Consider the following 21,160-nt stretch of genomic DNA (forward strand, 5'->3'; position numbering starts at 1 on the left):
GGGGACCCAAACTGGGCGTTTCTTTGCCGCTACTTCTACAGAAAGTTTTACTGTTGGGCAAATTTTTACTAACATTAGCCATTAACTTACACAACAGCTACATTAGTACCGAGACACAGATACAGAAACGTGCCGGGGAAGAAGTTGCAAGCAGGGTGAAAACGGTGTCATATCTGTGCTGGTATTGTAGGAATACGCGTTAGCCGAAATTAGTTTGTTTTGCTATCTGTAGCTTGTTGGTAAATTACGCTTCGTTGCTTTCGTCTTTTAACGATATGGTCGCTTAGTTAAGCACAGTTAAGGTGGCGTAAACGTAAATATCCAGTGTAAGCAGTGTTAGTGGTGTAAGAAGTGTTTTATGCAGTGTTTTTGCATATAATAAGTTCGGAGTAGCTAGCCGCTAGCTTAGCTAACTAGTTTTGAGTAACTTTGTTTCGGGCTACTTTAAGGGATCGTCGTCAAGCTTGCAGACGCCAGGGGCGGGAGTGTGGTACACGGCCGTTCCCTTACTGCGCCACTTTAAGTGAAATGGGAAGCCTTGAAACCTCCATGTTTGTATCTTGAAATTGCGAGCGGAGTTGAGCACCATATTGAATCAAAGTTGCCATCTCCTTGACAAATGTTTTACAAGTTTCAGACTTCAAACTTTAGCGGCGACCTGAGCGGACAACAACACCCGAAGTGTAATGGATTTGCTGTAGGCGACTTGTTGCGATGTTTCCTGGGACGCTTCGCCTCCGTTTCCCTACATGTTAAGTTGGTTTAATGCACCGAGTCAGCGAACAATCCGTAACTTTAAAGTGTGAGGTCAGCACTCTGGACCAGACCTGGATGTGATGGACAATCCGTCCTCAATAATCACCCAAGTCAGCCGGGATGAAGAGGGAAATAAAGCCGCAGGAGAGAGGGGTAAGTGGCTTTATTTTTGTCCCGCTTGTGTTCATGTCAGGGGGAAAAAAGTTTTGCAGCTCCGTGAGTCAGACTTCACGATCCTCAACTCAGAAACCGCAGAGTAATCTGCTTTACTGCACCAACTTCTGCACAGTTACAAATACCACTGTGAGGAAAGTGGACCGAAAACAAGTTTCAGCACTTAAACTGTCACTGTTTCTCATTTGTGCATAGGTTATGGCTGCGGCCCTTTGGCCTGTGATGAAAGTAAAGGAAGTGACGTACCAATGCTCGATTAAGCGATAGTATTTTAATAAAAACATAATAAGTCAACACAAACACGCATTTTCACACATTTTTTAAAGTTAATTTTGCAAAATGAAGAAGAATGACGCAAGAATATCACGGACAAATTACATGGAAAAAAAAAATATTAAATGCAAATAAAACAGGTTATTTGCAGGGATGAAAAGCAGGGGCGTTTCTAGGAGTTGGGGACACTGGGGGCCTTACCTGAAAATAGGGGCTCCATGGGGAAATTGTAGTTTACATAAATATTTTTGTTGTTGAAAAAGCTCTATTTTGATGTGTTTATATACACTCTTGCACCTCATTTACCCTTAAACTTTGTTTTAACTTTCCAGATTAATTATGAATTGTTGTGTTAAAATTATTAGTATTGAGTAGAGGCAGAATACTTTTGCTATCATCAAAAATGTATCAACTAGAGTTATATTAAAACTGGTGAAGTGTAACGATGTATATTATTCAAGGGCAAGTGCAAATGGAACAACAGATCATTTAATTTGGGGATTTTTTTAGATGCCCAGGCCTAACGCCGCCACTCAGTACATTTACATGCCAGTAGAGAAAATGGATTTATTGTCTTAGTCTGACAAAAACTGGACTTTTGAAATACATGTAAACATGTCAGTCCAAACTTTTACTAAATAGAATTTCTCATAGTTGAACAAACATACCCAGACAACGTGATTGGGACTGAAATTACTCCTGCATGTATACAGTCAGTTGGACCCAAACTGGCTTAGGTGCTTTGAGCACACTCTTCTGTTTCTGCCCCGGGTTTTCACCCAGAAGTCAAATAGCATCAAATGCGTAACAGAAGAAGAAGAAGCTATAAAAATACATTGAAAAATATGTATAGAATTGGCTTCAATCATGATAATCAAATGAATATGTTTTTTTATACTGAGTGTGTGATTTATGTCCTCAGATCTCTTTTAGCTTGCTGTCACAGCTCTTAGTGCTATTTATTTTATTACAATGCTACTCTGTTTCCCTCTTATCTAAATGTCACACCTGTGAAATAGTGATTTCCTCAGTGTAACACTAACTTTATCAGCTCTGTAGTTAGCAGCATGGATTTCTGGCACCGCCACTGTACACAAACCAATGAGATGCCACACAGTGTAAATGCGGGTTACTGAATAATCAGGTGACCTGTCAGTCATTGTCCCCTGAGAAACTGCTGCACTGTGGTGTCACTTACAGCCTGCATAATAACAAAGTTCATGCAGTGATTTTTATGTTGAGTGTGAAGTTTAAGACTTATTCATGCATACTACACACAAAGGTATGATTAATGGCCGAAATGTCAAGCAGAGGCTTTTTTTGTAAACGTGTAATAGCCTAATCTATTACATAACCTTGTCCCCAAACTTTGTGAACATGCTTGCTCTCTGTGTAACACAGCTGCTGTCTCAAACAGCATGTTTACTTTGTCCCGCCTACAGAGACATTATGATAACCATGACTTGTGAGCTTCATCAAATCAAAAAGAGAACTTTTAGTTTCAGTTTGTGTGTAGTTTCAGGTGCGGCAGGTGAGGATTTTCAGTCTTGTTTTTGTAGTTCCCCACTCACAGACACACTGTTGCTCTACTTGGAATTGAAACTATGGTTTTACACCATTTAAATGTTGACTAAATGGCATAACAAAACTTGTGGTTTAAAGCTTTTAACGGTGATACAATTTGGCACATAAATCAAATTTAAGATTAATTGTAAGCCGGTAGTTATAAAAAACGCAGTATGCAAATGAATGGCTTATCATGCTGGGCCATCTTTGATCTAGTGAGTGTTTCTCAACTTCAGGAATGAACAAGGTGTTGCTTAACATGCTGACACAGCAGATCATTACTACGACTTCATGAGAAGTAGGCACTGTTGAAACCAAAGGTGCAGATTTTGGAGATGGGGAACGTAGGGGGCACGTCTCCCTTAATATTTAGAACATGTGCATTTGTCTCCCCTGAAAAAAACATGAAAATAGCAAAGGACTTTTATTATGACAAAATTAATGAAATTTACACCACAAACTGATGCAGAAAAGTCACAAATTGGTGCATAAAAATAAAACCGTCTGTTTAAATTATGTCCCCCACAGTGTTTAAACAAAACCTATGCTCTTGGTTGCAATCCAACATAATTTCGATGGAAATTCACCCATTAAACACAGAATACAAGTCTATGCTGTATTCCAATACACATGAAAACTCTAACTGCTATGCAAGACAAAGAGTCAAAGGTCAGAAAAGGTGTAAGAACTCTGCTAGTGATGGCCGCTCCTTTTTTTAGACCAATAGATGGGTCATACATTATTTTGGGATGTGTATATTTATAAGTAGATCATCTCTGTGTCATCGTCTCAGAGTGAATAACCGATAGATAAAATGCAAAATATACTCGCACAACCCCTGGACAAATCCAGCATTTAGTTTGTTTGTCATTTCCCACTCATCTATAAAAAGGGCAGTGCTCTTCTATTTACTGTCAGGTCAATTCATCATTTACCACTAATTGTAGTGTTGTAGCTTCTCTAAGCCGGCCTCAAACCATGCTGGTGCATGCTCATACATCAGATTGTCAGTTAAACAGGAGGTTCTTATTAAATATCAGATACAACTGTCACATAAGTCTGCATAAATGTCTTTTTTATTCTTTCGATAAGTACAGTGTTTGTTTTTAACATGAAAGTCTTTAAAGTATGATAAGTATAATTTCACTAACCAGACTATAAAGTTTCATTAGTCTGCTTTATTGGAGTTTTACTATCACATGAAAGTCAGCTGTTTTAAAAGCAGCTCAATTTTAAGGAATTAAAGCATTAAAAAAGGTGGAAATCTTGTCACTGATTAAGGCTACTAAAAAATATTGGTGTCTCTTGTCATATACAGATATGCAGTTATGATTGGTGGGTAATATGTATGTTGACTTTGTCTGCTGTCTAGTCTTTATTTGATTATGTAACGAGACAATACTATATATGGTAGGTAGGTAGTTAAAGTGCAAAATCTGTCGACTGATAAGCTGAGCTCATCTACAAGCCGAGCAAAGAGTCATGCCTTTCAAACATAACAGCGACAGTAAGACACAGCATTAGCTATATGCCTAATGCTGTATGAACGTACTTTATAACTAGTCACTACCATGCACTGGGGCCCGTCATAACTACCTTTCGCCACTGACTTAGCAGCTTAGTCAAGACTAGTTTCCATATGTTAGAGATCCTAACAGCCACAGATAAGATATTAAGAGTGTGAGCATCAGCTACGGGAAGGTTTCAAGATGATAAAATGATCTGATAAGGCAAAGCATCTTATCACAGAGTGTATGGAGTGTGAATGATTCCACACTGATGTCACGCAGAGATAAAGCAGCATTTGAATTGCTAATTTTTGGTGAAGTTATGTGACAGGAGGTAACATGTTGAGGTAGGAACCAGGTTTTCATCCAGGTAGCTGTATTGAAATGTCTGGTATTTTATAATGTGTTAAAATGGAGTTCATCTCAAGCCCATACATGCTTTTTCCTGCATTATTTAAGTGTTAATATAAGTGAAAATGAAAAGCAGCTTTAAATATGCTTTTGTCCTTTAGCAGATGCCACAGACACTTTACACAGCAATATACATCAGACGATTGTTTTATCTCCGTTTGAAGCCAGATGGAGGGCTGTTAAAAACCACAAATTAAAAGACTGCAAAATTAGATGCAACTTCTGGAACAACAGTGTATTCATGACACTTTTATTTGTTGTGCGTTTGTAATTTCTTTGTAGCATTCTTACATTACACCCTTTTAAAATGTTTATCTTCAGTTGAAGGACATGATGGTAGGAATAAAGCAGTTTGAAGAGATTTGATGCCCCAAAACTGATAATAATACTGACAAGGGGTGCAGTTTCTTTCACTGTAAAGCATGTTGTAGAGCTAAATGTAATGAAATCCATTGTGGCCTGGGTGTAAGCGTTAGGAACATTAAAATATATGGCAAAAGTAGAGGAAATTTGAGATAGTTTCCCTCAAGATTAAAGGGACAGTTCAAGCCAAAATCAAAATTACGTATTTTTCCTCTTACCTGTAGTGCTATTTATCAGTCTAGATTGTTTTGGTGTGAGTTGTCAAGTGTTGGAGATATCAGCCGTAGAGATGTCTGCCTTCTCTCCAATATAATGGAACTAGATGGCACTCAGCTTGTGGTGCATAATGCACCAAAAAATACATTTCAAAAACTCAACAGCAATGTCTCTTTCCAGAAATCATGACCTGGTTACTCAAGATAATCCACAGACCTTGCTGTGAGCAGTTTCATGTAGGAAGTATTTTCTTTCTACCAAATTATACCGGCTATACATGTATCTACTCATGGACGAGAGGTCTGTGCTCATGACAACGCGAGATGTAAACATTAACAGCATCCTCCTTGGCTGAGCTGTAACATTAGCTAGCTCATTGGTGCTAGGTAAGCTAGCAGTAGATGCACACCTCCTTCCGCGTGGTGATACAGTTAGCTGGTGTAGTTTTGTAGAAAGAAAATAGTTCCTACATGAAACTGCTCATAACAAGGTCTGTGGATTATCTTGAGGAACCCAGTCATGATTTCTTGAAAGAGATAGAGGCAGACATCTCTACAGCCGATATCTCCAACACTCTGCAACTCACACCAAAACAATCTGGATTGCCTGCAGTATGCTCCACTTCACTTCATAAATGAGCTCCTTTTTTAATCATCTGCACAATGCCCCCCCTATGAATTAATGCACACTCTGTGTTTCCTGGTCAGCACACACTTAGTCATTTTTTTCTGGTGAAAAGCATGTGATAAAAACCTGAATAGTGAAGCTTACAGAGACTCAAGGAAGCAAATGAGGACAAGGGAGTAACGCTGGAAATAATATGGACATAAGGGAGGAAGTTAGGACATGAGGGAGGGAAAAAGAAAACAAAGAAGTGAAGAGCACAATGAGTAAGGACATGAGGGAGTAAATAATGTCATAAGGGACTGAATAAGATCCTTTTACTAATTCCACAGCTAAGGTGTGACAGAATTACAAATAGCTTCTCCCTGTTGCTCATGTTCATAGTTTGTTGGTATTCAGAAAAGGAGGATCCATTATCTGGCATAAATTGAGATTTTGGTATTAAGGTTGGACTTCTCTCTAACAATTCAAGTAACAGAAATGTTAACAATGAAATGTCTGAATTCATAACTGCATGAAAATGGAAGATAGCACTCATACATGAATGAATTGAAAACCTGCCTATTAAAAACCTGATTTGTCGTGAAATCGACTGTGTGAGGAAGAGACTACACGGACATTAGTATCACAAGCGCACTCCTGCTACACTATAACATGATGGCAAGCAGCTTCCTCCACTGATACCCGTCTGTTTCCTCTTCCTGTTTTGGCCTGAGTGCGGCAGAGGCCAGCGGAGGGTCAGACGGGGTTTGAATCCACAAATGGAGTAGGAGGGAATGGCAGAGAGGGAATGAAAGAGGCGAGAGAGATGCACAACAGAGGTTTGTGTGTTGGTAACACAGTCACGTCCGGACACACAGAGCGAGGGAGTATGGTGCATAAAGAGACTGTAACAAATTTAATGCGAGACAGAAAAGTGTGGAGGAGTGTTAATCGGAGATTTATGGGACGTGGAAATGAAGCGATTGGAGTTTTGGCTTGACGAACATTTGTGAGTGCAGAAATAATCTCAGTGACTGACGTAAACTTTAGTGGGAATGGCTGAACAGGTTTTTCTGGCTAAATCATCAAACTGAGCAAAAAGAAGCCTAAAATACCGCCTTAAAATTCAGTCAGTTATCTCAGCCAGATAGCCTGCTGACCTTTCAAAATAACGTCATAAAGATGAAGTCATGAATGAATGAATGAATGAATGACTGACAGAAATAACTTAATGCCACATTAAACGTCTTTTGTGTTATTCATCTTTCCCTGTTGCCTCTAATACATAACTAAAAACTTATTATGTGCTGCACCTACTGAACTTAATTTGTGATGCACTTTTTAAATTCACAGTATATGTTTTCTAATACATTAACAGAAACAAATTAAACAGAAATCGAAGGGTTAAAGCAGCAGGAATGAGCTTCATACCTGTTGAACTCTGCAGGTGCACAGTTCCTCGTCTGTCATACCACAGTGATTGACAGAGATAAGGGTGTGAGACTAAAACCTCATTCACCGCTTTCCAGGTTTGTCTGGTTAATAATCTGTTTGGCAGGGATCAGCTGGAGACATTGTTTCGTTGTTTATAAAAGCAGCCAAAGTCTGATATTTGGAATTTGAATCTAATGGCAGCCTTACACTCAATGTCTTTTCAAGAGGTATCACTGTCACTGATAAATTTCCAATGTCCGGAAAAAATCATAAATGTTGTGACGCGTTCAGTGATCTTGATTGTTTGATGCAAAGTGGCTGTAAAAGTTTCTTTTGCTTGTGTTGATGTTCTGATAAAATCAAACATGTTTAATATCATTGTAAGTTTTTAGTTTTTGCTCATGCACATAGGAAAGATTGATGGTGTGAACATTGTCAGCAACCAATAGCTGCGTTCTCTCCAGCACCAAACAGGAAGCAGCAATCCAGGTTGACCATAAATGCTGCTGCCTTAAGGCCAACTAAAAGTGCAAGCTTCTGATAAGACAAAAGATCTGAAGAGGAGGTATCATTCAACAGGAGCAGCTTTGGGCAACATGGCACTTGAACATTAAGTAGATCAGTTAAGGTTACAGATACCATTTTCCAAAAAAATACTGCCCCTGGACAATTCCAATACATGTGAAGAAAAGACCCAGTGTCACCATTAGGGCAGAACTCACAGACAGGAGAGGGTATAAGCCTCATAAGATGAAGCTTTCTGGGTGTAAGATACATCCTATGCAAAAATTTAAAGTCTGTAAGCTTGTGATTTGGATTTTTGGAAGTGCGATCTAAATTGTTCCAAACTGTTAACCAGCAAATGTCATCCACCAAAAAGCTAAGATCGCTGCCCCAGTTTTGGAGGTTGTTATGGACGATATTGGTGCTGAATTGACAAGAATACTGTCGACATATGAGGCCTTTTAGCCTGGGTTTCTAGAGTTATGTGTTTCTGCAGATATGTATGACATTGTTAATATGTCATATTTCCTAAAGGGAGTTTGGTGTATTATCCACCAGGAGCAGTATGGGAAATAATCTCAAAAGGAATCTAGTTGTAGTTTTGCAAGTGGTGACTCTGCAAGATCCCCAGTGTTTGAAAAATTGTACAGTGCGTGACTAAAATCTCACAGCCTCTGTTGATGTGAGAGGGTGTTAGAACCTTAGTCTTGTAGAGTATGGTAGGCTTCATTACCTCCATGTATGTACTGTAGCTATCACAAGTAAGTGGTAGTCATTTGCAACCTGAGCTGTAAAGAGAGGAAATAATACTCTCCTTTTTAATTTGTTACACTTTAACAACTGCCTTTGGCTTAAACGTTGAGTAGAGCATGTTGTTGTTTGACATGCATGGTTGTTTGGTTGCAAAGTAGTGAGGCTTTCATACTAAGTAAGTTTGTCTCAAGTTTATAGTGTTATATTGTTTTAAATTGCTGTTAATTGTTAACTTTTATTTTGTTGTATATTGCTATTGAAAATAGACTATTTTCATTCTAATGCAGTGTGCATTATTGTTGCTGTTGTTGTGGTTGTATTATATGCAAAAAGGTTAATTTTAAAAAGATGTACCTTAATTTAACATATGCATAAACACCAGAGACATCCAGTGCTACACGCATGGTGCCAAAGTCTGACATCAGTATTTGTGAATGGCCATATCAGCCCTGTTGCTATTACATGCTTATGATGCCTTTATAATGCTGTTAAAGTGCTGAATGTTCATTGGTGGTGGTTCAGGCTGTTTGCTGCTGACATCAGAGAGTTATGTAAGTAAGTGCTCTTGACAGAGACGTGTCTCCAGGAGGGTTTGTGCACATGACAAAAGTATGAGGAAAGCTGCTGGATGTGCTTTTTACTGTTTTCGTACATTCACTGACAATATGGAGTCATCAGTTAGGTGGCACTGTGCAAGAATTAGGTCTAAAATATGTGTATTACAACTTTTTTAAATGTTAGTCTAATAGTGCTCATGGTATGATTCTGGCAAATAATTTATGTTTTGGAGTACGTTTTAAGTTTTTTAAAGTTGGTTTCAAATTGTTAGAAAGAGGTTGCTGCTGACTCTTTTGCTCATTTTGGAGGGATAAAATGCTCTGTAAAAACAAATAAAACAAACTGTATTTAATTGAAATAAAAAAGGGCTTGAACCTAGCTAGGATTATCTGTTGATTTACATTTAAATTAGAAATTGTTTAGTCTATGAAACATCACAAATGTTCAATTTACCAAAGTGCAGTTTTTGTTCTGATTCGGTTTGCAGTGATTGAAAACATAAATAAATAACTACATTTCGCAGATAGTCTTATTGAAAAGGCTTCAGTCTCAGAATGTTTGACATTTTTTTAATTAAAAAAATTAAATGACCAGAATTGTTGCTTGTCAGTTGACTGAATTATTGAAAGACCATTTGTTTTAGCTCTGGAATAATATTGCACCTAGCAATGGTTAATGCTGCGTTCACATGAAATTAGACAGATGACAGACGGAAAACAGCTTCTTAATGGCATGGGAACGGTAAAATGAAACATTCATGATATGTTGTAATCGATAGTGAAGCTGTATTGCTTACAAAGAATAGAATAAAATACATTAAAAAGAAACATTTTTTGCATGGTATTTTATGTAATTTTCCCCCAGTGTCCAGTTATTGTCCAGGTTGCCTGTGTTTTTTCCATGTGAGAAGGAGTGACTATACAACAGGTTGTAAATTCCATCATGAGGACAGCAGAAGGTTAAAATATTCTAACTTTGAACGTCAGTGCCCTCCACCCTTACCTTTGTTGGTATTCTCAGCTGGCCTCACCTAATTTTACAAACCTGCTCTAGTCCACTAAAATGATTTCTGGTTTGCTGTTTACTGTCGCCTTGAGCTCATGTGACTGCAGCATAAAGCCAAACAATGTCAATTAGAGGAATACTTCACTTACTAAATGATCATTTGTATATCAGTCACTCACCCTGTGTTGTGTTGAATTCCTGAAGAAAACTTTTTTTTCTGGCCTGCCTCAACATGAACGATGAATCCAAAACGGAGGAAATTCTTGATGACTAGGAGTGAAAGGGGTCCAACAGCAAAACTAAATTAAAACATTAGTTTACAAACTCTCTCACAACCCATGCACTATAATCCAATCCAAACACAAATTGCGTGTAAATGGATGTTTTGATATAGTTCTGTTGTTGTTAAACGCAGCCCCCTCGTACCCCAGTGCATCAAGAATTTTTCTGTTTTTGGATTCCTGGTTCATTATGGAGGCACGCAAGGAAAACAAAGTTTCCTTTAAGAATTCAATGTTACACAGGGTGAGTAATTGATACACAAAGAATCTTTTTTTTGGTGAAGTAGTCCTTTTAATCAGCAAGTTGCTCCATTAATTTTTCAAGCAGAAATGCGAAACATGCAACAGCTCTAGCTTTTCAAATAAGACGATGCATTTGAAAATGCACCCCTGTAGTTATCCTAGATGTGACAACTCAGAATCACAGGTGTGATTGTGTAAAAGTACAGAGGCTGTTTCAGTAACTCAAATATGTGAGGTATTCCCAAAGAGAATGTAGCTCAGTGACCTCCTCTTCTTCCTCTGCAGGTTCTTCCCCCTCTGTGTCCTCAAAGAAGCCCAGGAGCGGAGGCCTCTTCTCCAGCCTTTTCTGCTGCCTGTGTCGAGACCAGCCTGAACCCCCGCCAGTCAACAACAATGCCCCTCTGCTGGTCGAGGAGAACGGAACCGTCTCCAAGGTGTGTTTACCGTCATCTCACTGGTTGCATTTTTGTCCTGTTTTGACAGCAGTGGAAAGATAAAATCTGTGTTAAGCACGTCAGTAAAAAGACTGCATTTCAGGTCTAATTTCTTCTCTACTTCGTCATTTCTAGATTATAGTTAATGTTTTTTCCCTATTGCTGGATTTAGGTGTGTCCAGATCTAAATATATATCATTTTGTGTTTTTTTTAGATCCAGGTGAAGCCACTGCTGCCTCCAGTGAAATCAAAAGACTCTGGAAAGATCTGTGTGGTTATAGATCTGGATGAGACATTAGTTCACAGCTCTTTTAAGGTAAAGGAAAATACTGTTTCATTACAAACAACTATGTGCAAGAACAGCATTGTAAGTGTTGTTTTTTTCACAGGGGAGTTTTTATGCTCATTTTATATTTGTATTTTGAGTTTCCCCTAGAACATGTTTACATTCTTTAATGGCCAAAAAACACTTCCTCATACTGTCTGTGCTGGCACACCTGTATTCAACGCTGTGTTTTAGCAACTGGTTCTTTAAGCCCCCCCTCCAAAAAAGCCCAGTCTGCTCTGTTTGTTCAGTTTCCTGCATCTGCACGCTCGTCATCTCTTCACTGTCATTGCAGCTGGGGGAAAAGAGAGCTGCAGGATCAAGTCCTAAAACCTGGAAATGAGTTTGCTTTTTCGACTTGCAGTCTGTTTGAATAGGTTGTTGGTTAGATGCTTGACATCAAATCTGTGGTTATCACAAGCTGAAGAGATTTTAATGTTTCTAAGACAGTCGGTTTATACCTCGTAATTTTTTTCTTAACTTTTACATGTCTTAAAAAGTGGTTGTTAACAAGTGGCTAAATGAGACTACACACTAACATTATTACACTAAACAACCTTTTTTTTTGCAATAATCAGAAAGCCAACGAAAATATTGCATCAGCTTTTTGTTTAGGGAACCAGGGCGATGCTAACTTTCAGGCTAGCCAACAAAAAAAGTCCTCCCTGCAGCACTTCATGACTGTAACAGATACTCTGTTACAGTCATGAAGTGCTGCAGCACTTTTTGCCATTAAAATATCACCAATAATTGCACATGCTCAGGGAGGAATTAACAACATTGGCAACCAAGATGACATGAGTATGTAACGTGACTGGAGCAGATGACCATAAAAAGAAATCTATCACAAGCTGATGTCAGCTTTTTCAAAAGTAGAAAAATGGCTGGAAACAATGTTTACAACAGTCTGTAGCCTGAGGTTTTTCCTCAGTGGGATTACTTGTACACACGTTTACCTCATTATTTGAATCTTTAGCCACACAGCCCACATTTTAACACTAAATATATGACGTAAAATAAGGAAAGCATAAAAAGTCCCCTTTAATTTCCTAGATTATCCAGGGACATTAAGGTATGATTTGGACTGAAATTTTAAGAACAAAAGCACATAGTTGTCCCCTGTGCTCACATTACATCATGATGTAGTTATGTAAAATAGTAGAAAAACACTTTGTAAGCTCTACTGTTCCACATGTGGTTGTTGTTGGCTCTGGCGGTGACATTTCTGTCATTTATGTCATCACTGGCAAATGCCAAACCCAAACGAGCTGCTTCTCAACCCCAAATAAACACAGCCGCTCCTCCATGTACACACACACACACACACACACACACACACACACTGCAGACTGTTTGTCTCTACCTGCATCTGTCCTGCAGTAATACCACATTCATATTTAATATGGTAAGAGACTGGGTTTGTATTTTATAAAACAAGCCTGCAGCGTCCCCTTTCCTGGTAGTAAACAGACTTCCTTGTGACTTGATGTTGTTGTTCGGACATGCCTGAAGTAGAAAAACTTAGAAAACAACTTAGAAAACACTCTTCTGTCTTGTTTATGTAGAAATATCCATGTTTTTTGTTCATGTTTTGACAGCCTGTGAACAATGCAGATTTCATCATTCCTGTGGAAATAGATGGAACAGTACACCAGGTAATGTTGGCATCACACTCCCACTCAATAAACTCAGCAAAAATGTTCATACTTTAACTTTTTGTCATCTGCTGTCCCGTAATGTGACAGTGGCTCACTTTGCTTGTGGTTGTGTGAGAGCAGGGCTTCCAAGTTTTAAATTACTGAGTGTAGTAGATGCTGTCGGCGTTTAAGGGATTTGATGCTGGCTGCTTGGAGACGGATGACATACCCTGGGTCTGGGCCTGATTCAAGTAATCCAGGATAGGTTTGTTCAGACAAGCACAGCCTATTCCGGATGACTTGGTTCAGGAACGCTACCCTCAGCTGCCGACGCCGCAGAAAGAAGAAAAAAATGAGGGAACTTAAAGGATTTTACTTTTGGAGCCAAATGCTTGTCTGTCTGTAATCTATATGAGTATCTTTATATTTAGCTGCAGATGCAAGTCTCGAATGTCTGAGATTGTAATGCACTGGCACATATGGCATAGTCAGACTGTCCCGTCATCACTTGCACAGGTTATATTAAACAGTAAAACAAAGTGTCATAGTTCCTCAGGCAGTTATGGTTTGTAGAAACATGTTTTATTTAGAAATGTAAGCAGTGTCAGAACCTGGTTTAAAGACTCCTGTGTTTTCCAGGTGTACGTGCTGAAGCGGCCCCATGTTGACGAGTTCCTCAAGAGAATGGGAGAACTGTTTGAGTGCATCCTGTTCACTGCCAGTTTAGCCAAGGTGAGAAACTACTGCGCTGCAGCCAACTGCTGCTGAGCATGAATTAGTGCAGAATATTTGTTGTGTTGCAAATGCATAAGTATTATTAACCTGATGATTAAATCCCTGAGGTAGATGGCAGCAGCCTGTGATAAAGTCGCAAACAGCAGAGCAAAACTTAGAAAAAAATGAACAATAAGAGGTAGAGCATAACAAAAAGAGCTGTCTGGAAATGCAAAGTAATTGTAGTAGCACAAAAAGGAAACCTTATCTGCAAATCTACACAGCACCGAGCCAAGTGCGGACTTCCTTTATTTATTTTATTATAAGTGATTAAGAATATGTTTCACTTAAAGGGATAGTTTGAATTTTTTCAAGTGGGGTTGTATGAGGTACTTATTCATAGTCAGTGTATTGCAAAAAAAAAAAATCCTATGAAAGTTTGCAGTGATTTAAAAGGTTTTTGGAGCTGCTCAGGTTCATCCCTTCAATTTTTTGTCACTGTTGCAGTATGCAGACCCCGTCTCCGACCTCCTGGACAAGTGGGGTGCTTTCCGCTCCCGCCTCTTCCGGGAGTCCTGTGTCTTCCACCGAGGTAATTACGTCAAGGACCTGAGTCGCCTGGGTCGCGACCTGAACAAGGTCATCATCGTGGACAACTCCCCTGCCTCCTACATCTTCCACCCCGATAACGCAGTGAGTAGAACACATAGTACCTGAGTCATGACAGGGGTGTGTTTGGGTGGAACAGCAAGTTATGGAATTATTCATCTTTATTAAAAAATATCTCTAAATCATACAAGCTAGTATATTGCGAAAAGATTACAGTGACATAAAAACAATGTTGTTGGTGTGGTTGCTGATATTCTGTGTTTTCACCCAGGTGCCGGTGGCCTCGTGGTTCGATGACATGTCCGACACCGAGCTGCTGGACCTCATCCCCTTCTTTGAGAGGCTGAGCAAAGTGGATAATGTCTACACAGTCCTCAAGCACCAAGGGACTGCAAGCTAACAGTGTTCGATTTCTCATCTCAGCTCTGAACAAAAAATGGCGTACAGAACAGAAACACCCACACCAGCGAGGCTCCAGCGAGGCTCAAGCTATCACCGCCCACCAGAACACAGATTGCGACACAGCTGACCGAGCCTTCACCTTCCCAGTATCAAACCAAGACCACGTTTGGGAGTCTTCAGTGACTTTGACGCCTTCATCACTGCCACCTCCTGGTCAAACATAAACTCCCTGAAATTTGTAACTTTCTCCCTGTCAGCCTACCATGAACCAGCTGATGTGAGTGAATACATGAAAGGATGGATGCATGAATGTTTAAGGACATTTCTGCGGAGTCACTGAACTTGCAGTTGAGTTAACAAAGCAGAGGTCTGTAGCCATGAATTCTCTGGACACAGACCGGGTACTGGACTTCTCACGGATTCTGATCCTGCAGCAGATGCAGGATTCGATAAGCAGGAACCGAGTTGAAAGGAATTTCTGGAAAGATTCCTGTGCAAATAAACTTGATCAGTCTCGTCATTGAAAGAGCAGATGGTGTAGACGTACTGTAGATGTCTTTTAAGCATTTTGGAATAACATCATCTTTGTCACACACCCTAATTTTGTCACACTATTGGTCTGCAGTCAAAAGCATGTGATCCTCGGGTGTCATTTCAGAGTTTTTAGAGCGATGCAGTCAGGTATTTTTGAATAACCTGACAGGATGAATCTGATCAAAAAAGTAAAATGAGCGGGAGTTATTAAATTCACTAATAACAAAATGATTGGACAGCACTTTACAAGTATAGTTATATAGTACAGTCCTCCCTTTCACTGCAGTGTAGAACATGATTTTAGCACAATTTGTATACTAAACTCTTAGAAAACAGCATTGCATAAAAAATAGGGATCATTATTTGGAATTTGGAATTGTCCTTTTGCAGCAGGAAGCTAAAAAACTGACCCATGGGAACATAAAATTGTGGGAAAACCAATGTAAACCACTATAATCGTTTTAAGTCGTGACTTTTTCAGTGAAAATTGGTTTATAACAAAAACAACAAGCCCTATTAAACAAGCCAAATAAGACACTAACATGAATATCAAACCATCTGCACATGACAGTGAAAGAGCAGCTGTTATGTTTATCGGACGCAGATTTCCAAAGGTGGTTTAAAGATTGATGGGACAGCAAAAATGCAGCGTATCTGCACCTGCATGTCGGTAGATGTTGTGAACAGTTGACCCCAGAGACACGAGGACCAGCATTACCTTCTCTGATGGGTTCTGTTATTTGTTTTAAAGCCACACACAAAACTTGAATTTCTCACAGCGTTGTTCAGACTGTATCTGAATGGTAAGAGAAAGTTGTATGTTGAGAAGAAAGGTTGCAGTTTGGCTTGTCAGTTTGTTTCTCATAAGCTTCTAAGTACTTTTTTTGTTAATTTCTAAGCGGTACACATAGGCTGGAAACAATTTCAGGACTTTGTAGTAAAATGTGTCGATGGGGGAAGCTGCCATGTGGACTTGAGGGTATGTGAGGTGCTGACACCTTTGACGACAAGAAGTGGTTTAATTCAGTCCAGATTTAAAGGAGAAATCCACCCTGAAACACTGTTAATAAGCAGCTATTGGCATGGGCGTAGATACCAGGAAGGGAACGGGGGGATACACCCCTCAATATTTAGAAATGTGCATTTGTTCTCCCCAATAAAACTTTTATTTTGACGAAATTAAAGACGTTTTCACCATTAATTAATGCAGAAAAGGCACAAATTGGTGCAGAAGGCAGGAAATTCAGTGTTTGACGCTCAAAATTTCGTGGCAGAGGATCCCCAACGTCCCCAATTTCATATGGGTCCCCCCTAATATTGAAATGAAACCTACACCCTTGACTAAGGGTGATTTATTTTGCCCGTCTGAGTGGTCCTTTTCTCTTGGATTGGTGAAATAAACCATAGAAAAAGCAAAAATATTCACAGTACTGCTACTGAAATACTCACTTGTCAAAAAGGCATTGTGGGAAATGCAGGAACTCACCAGCAGACATAAAGTTTATCAAAAAATATCATTTTACGGGTGGATTATTCCTTTAAAAACTCCTTGACCACATGGGGTCCTACACATTGAATCTGTGTTGCTTTTTTTTTGCCCTACATGGTGATGTTAGTCCAGTCAGTTTTAAGGAGCAGCGTGGCCCCTAGCCGGCCTCTTTGTTATCGCCCTCATTTGCGTTGACAATACCATGTGTTGACACTGATGAATGAAGCCGTGGATTTAAATAAGAGCCTCCGTAGTGGGCTCGTGATGTGACTCTACCTAGACGAGGCAGGGATGACAATTAAATCCACCATACTGAGAGCTATTGCATTATTTTTCTATGTTTAACAAATTCTTGTCAATCAAATTAGCTTGTTTCTTTTCTAAATAATTACTGAGTTTATTTTATTTTGTTGCCCAGGAGTGGTCCTCCGATACAATATTGGTTCGTTTCCCAAAGGGGACACATTGTTCTTGCTGTTTTCATGCAAGACCTGGTTGGTTACCTCGTCTGTTTATCAGTAATATGCATCAGAAACACCAGCAAATGACTTAAAGGATAGTATCTTTCTGTTGTAGGCACATAACAGGGTAATTATTTGGATATGTGTATTTCATGTAAGCCATCATTACACGTTTCAGTTAGGTTCAATGCTGATAATTGTCTTTTTCTTTTTTTGGAATTCATTGGCAAAGAGGAGTATTTATAGGAAGTCATTTGATCACACATGAAACAAGTGTGTCACTGCGGGGGCCCATTCACTGATACTGTACTTCTCACACATTCAGCAGATATGTATATTTTGTTTTGCACAGTAATAAAGCAAACAAATTTTCATTAATATATGGAATATTCATGTTACTGTACTTATGATTGAATAGATGTAACCTAATTTTTTTTTTGACCTGTTGTTTTATCATACCAAATTATATATGGACTATGTAATGATGCCATTTTTGTTTTCCATAAATGCTTAATGAAAGATGGTCCAAGTGCTGATTTGTTGAGCATTTATTTTTTATAAAACAAATATAACAAAAAAAGTAGCATCTGTGAAGGGTTGGCAAATCCTTGGAAGATGGAAATGAGCGACAAAAAAATTAACAAGAAATAAGTAAAAAGAAAATTAAAAACAAAATAAGTAAGAAAAAAAATAAGAAAAAATGTTTAAAACAAACAAGGAAATGACCTGGAAAAGATCTTAGAAATTATAATTCAGTAACATAATTTTAAATATTTAATAATGCTAATTATAAATATAGTTTTTCCCCTAGCTTTTTAAAACTTTTTTTTTTAATTTATTCATTTTTTGCAGTTTGTGGAACATTTCTTACTAAGTTGCTCATTGCCTTTTCCCCCATGTTTTTAAAAGACGTTGCTCCAGGTTACAAAGGGTTAACCAGAAACAAATACTAAAATTAAACAAGTTTTGCACAAATTCATCTCCAATTTAAGGACACTGTCCTGTCACATGATAAAATGACATGATAGATTTTACTGCACACCACATTGAGAGACAATTTCAGATTTAATAAAAGCTTAGCATATTAATCTAATATTAAAATACTGTTACACTGTATGTTATAGCAACATTTATTAATTTTTTGCTTATTTTTGACCAATTAGAGGCAGCATAACAGACTGGAAACACAACATTGTCATTGTTAATTCATGAATGTTAGCTATTGGCTAACCAGTTAGCAAGCAGCTAACTGGTTAGCCAACAGCTAACATTCACAAACTGGTTGCCTAGTCATTTGACTGGCAGCAAATCTCAAGCAACATTAGCATTTATGTTGAGTTGTGTTGTTGGCGAATATTGATGAGTGAGGTTTTAAACCTCACATGTGGACATAATGCAAAAGAACTACAGTTTATTTAGCATTATGTCACAAAATTTCCTTAGAAAACAGATGACATTTGACGCCACTGTTACTTTGTGTTACTTTGAGTTTTATTTGTAGGGATTTCCATCAGAATACAAGAATGTAAAGTCAATTAGAAATATGTATCAGGCAAATAAAAATCATCTACACGGTAAAAAAAGGAATAACTTGGTTATTACATGCCTCCAGTTTTAAATGCTTAGTCTGTAAAACTTTACTGAATACCCTCAATCTGAAATATGCCAGACAAAAATTTAAACACAGCACTTTTGTTTTTGCTCCCATTTTCCACAGGTTTTGGCTAAATATCTCAGACATTTTTCAGGCACTCAGTAAATTTATTTCTCTCAAATTTAGGTTGCAAATGAGTTAAACACCTGTCAGAGGAGGATGGATTATCTTGGAAGTGCTCACTCAGAGATTTTAATAAATTTGCGAACAAAATTTGTGAGAAATATGTCTATTGAGTGCACATGAAAAGTCTTACATTTTTATCTTGAACCTGTGAAAAATGGGAGCAAAAACAAAGGTGTTTAAATTTACGTTCAGTGTAACTTCAGAACAGGGAAATGCAGGCTATCCAAACGTCACAAATGGATGTTGGAAGGTTTTAGGTGATATGAGCATTTCCCATCATTGCAGTCAGCTGCTTTCTCTCTCTCAGAGTCACTTGCTTTCCTCTCTCTTCCTCTACTTCTCCGTCACTGTGAGTGTGGCACTGCTCTTGGCCTTGCCCATGGTGAACTTCACCACCCCGCTCATGTCCACGCTGGTGTTTTTCAGGGTGAGTTTGTGGACTGTCCCATGGTTTTCCAGGCGGACAGAGGGGCCCGACTGAAGGGTTGCTCCATTTAGAGTCCAAAGGGGGGGCTTGTCAATGGCGACAGACACCTCACACTTGAAGGAAGCTGGATCAGACTCCGTTACCTCGACATCCTCTAGCTCTGAGACCATTACAAGGGCTTGGGCTGCAGCAGCAAAGAAGTGAAGAAGTTGTGGTAAGAAAAACAGATTACATACCCATTACTGTTGCTAAAACCCACCATACCCAACCACACTTGGTAGTTTTGTGAGCTGAAGTAGTTTAATTCACCTTCAGCTCTCCGCCCAACTTACCTTCCACCATCAGCTTGGCTTTGGATGTGTGCTCCCCAACCTCGATGCTGTAGGTGCCCTCATCCTCCACAGCCACCTGCTGGATCACTAATTTGTGGCAGCAGCCATCAGCCAGGATCTCTACTCGATCTGAGCCAACCAGCTCCTCTTTGCCCTTGTACCAGGTGGCGCTGGAGCGAGGTGTGGAAACAGTACATTCAAGGATCACACGGTGTTTCTCCAGGGCCGTTCGATCTCGCAGGGGTTTTACAATGGACACAGGGAGTTCTAAAGTGAAAGGAAATGTTTTGAGGATTTGTATTGGAGATTGCTAAGCTATTTATGCCATAAAATGGAGATCTTCTAGAGGTAAAAACTGACATACCTTCTACCTCAAGGTATGCTGTAGATTCGACATCCCTGGCTACAAAGCGGATTTCCCCAGGATCCTCAGCTGTGACGTTACACATCAGGAGGAAGTGTTTGGTCCCTGAAGGAGAACAGCAGACTGTTTACATTACAGCTGGAGGCGCCTGGTAGTCCAAGACACTTATGCTGTTTTATCTTCTGCTGAATGTTTTGCTTCTTCTTATACAACTGTGCTCCCTGCTCCTTCCTTTGTTGCTATTCGCTATTTGCCCACCAGAGGTCCTCCTACATTCTAGTGTCACTAGTTGAGTAGGAGCTCCTAATTATTGTTTCCTGTCATATTAAGTGATCAAGTGTATCAGAATCACTCAGTCCCATCAATGATCAATTCCTCCTTCTTTTCTGACCTTCAGTGCGGATCTTGATGGTGCTGGTGGGCCGGATCCTGTGGCCGTCTTTGTACCACTCCCCAGTGACCTCCTCCAGAGAAACCTCACACATGAAGACAGCATTCTGGTCCTCCTGAATGTAAAGGTCCTCCAGATCATGCACTACCTCCAACTTGTGCTCTGTGAGATGAGTAAAGAGATTTAGATCAGCAGTATCAGAGGACATAAACATGAGCACGTTTGTCATTGTAACCTCTGAATGGAGATATATAATATAAGCTCAACAGTGTTTCGGTATCTGCAAACACAACATAAAACTTTGAGTAGACATGAGATCACAAATTGTAATGAAAATGTTCATTTCTAAATACTTAGTTGTTTGAAATTGTGTTCAATATAATTTTAGCTGTAAACAGTGGTGGTCCTAGCACATTTGGTGCCCTAGGCAAGCACAATGACCACAAATTCAATAATACACATTTATGAAACAACCTTTATCATATCATAATCTTCTTTCACATGAAAAACATATTTTAAAAAATAAGCAAAAACCCTGCTTGCTATATATGATACATCATAATTCCCTCTCTAATATCTATTTTAAAGTGCTGTGAAAATATGAACACA

The 21,160-nt window shown here is 39.1% G+C and overlaps 2 protein-coding genes across 5 annotated transcripts in view; one reads left to right on the plus strand and one right to left on the minus strand.

The window, feature by feature from the left end:
- LOC117250158 (carboxy-terminal domain RNA polymerase II polypeptide A small phosphatase 1-like) lies at positions 1 to 19,650 on the plus strand. The gene is made up of 7 exons (XM_033616193.2): positions 1 to 909; positions 10,937 to 11,085; positions 11,301 to 11,402; positions 13,010 to 13,066; positions 13,688 to 13,780; positions 14,270 to 14,455; positions 14,643 to 19,650. Exons 1-7 carry the CDS (start codon positions 837 to 839, stop codon positions 14,769 to 14,771), a joined length of 789 nt encoding a protein of 262 aa, XP_033472084.1. The 5' UTR covers positions 1 to 836; the 3' UTR covers positions 14,772 to 19,650.
- The window catches only part of obsl1a (obscurin like cytoskeletal adaptor 1a), an 18,056-nt gene continuing 15,622 nt past the window's right edge, over positions 18,727 to 21,160 (minus strand). For all 4 annotated transcript variants that reach the window (XM_078165958.1, XM_078165957.1, XM_078165960.1 and 1 more), the window contains 4 exons: positions 20,552 to 20,713; positions 20,161 to 20,265; positions 19,797 to 20,063; positions 18,727 to 19,648 (listed from right to left, as the gene is read on the minus strand). In XM_078165958.1, the coding sequence (XP_078022084.1) occupies positions 19,371 to 19,648; positions 19,797 to 20,063; positions 20,161 to 20,265; positions 20,552 to 20,713 (812 nt within the window). In that variant the 3' untranslated portion in view covers positions 18,727 to 19,370. The remainder of the gene's footprint in view (positions 19,649 to 19,796; positions 20,064 to 20,160; positions 20,266 to 20,551; positions 20,714 to 21,160) is intronic.

The sequence above is a fragment of the Epinephelus lanceolatus genome, chromosome 24 (genome assembly GCF_041903045.1).
Source record: "Epinephelus lanceolatus isolate andai-2023 chromosome 24, ASM4190304v1, whole genome shotgun sequence".
Classification (NCBI taxonomy): Eukaryota; Metazoa; Chordata; class Actinopteri; order Perciformes; family Serranidae; genus Epinephelus; species Epinephelus lanceolatus.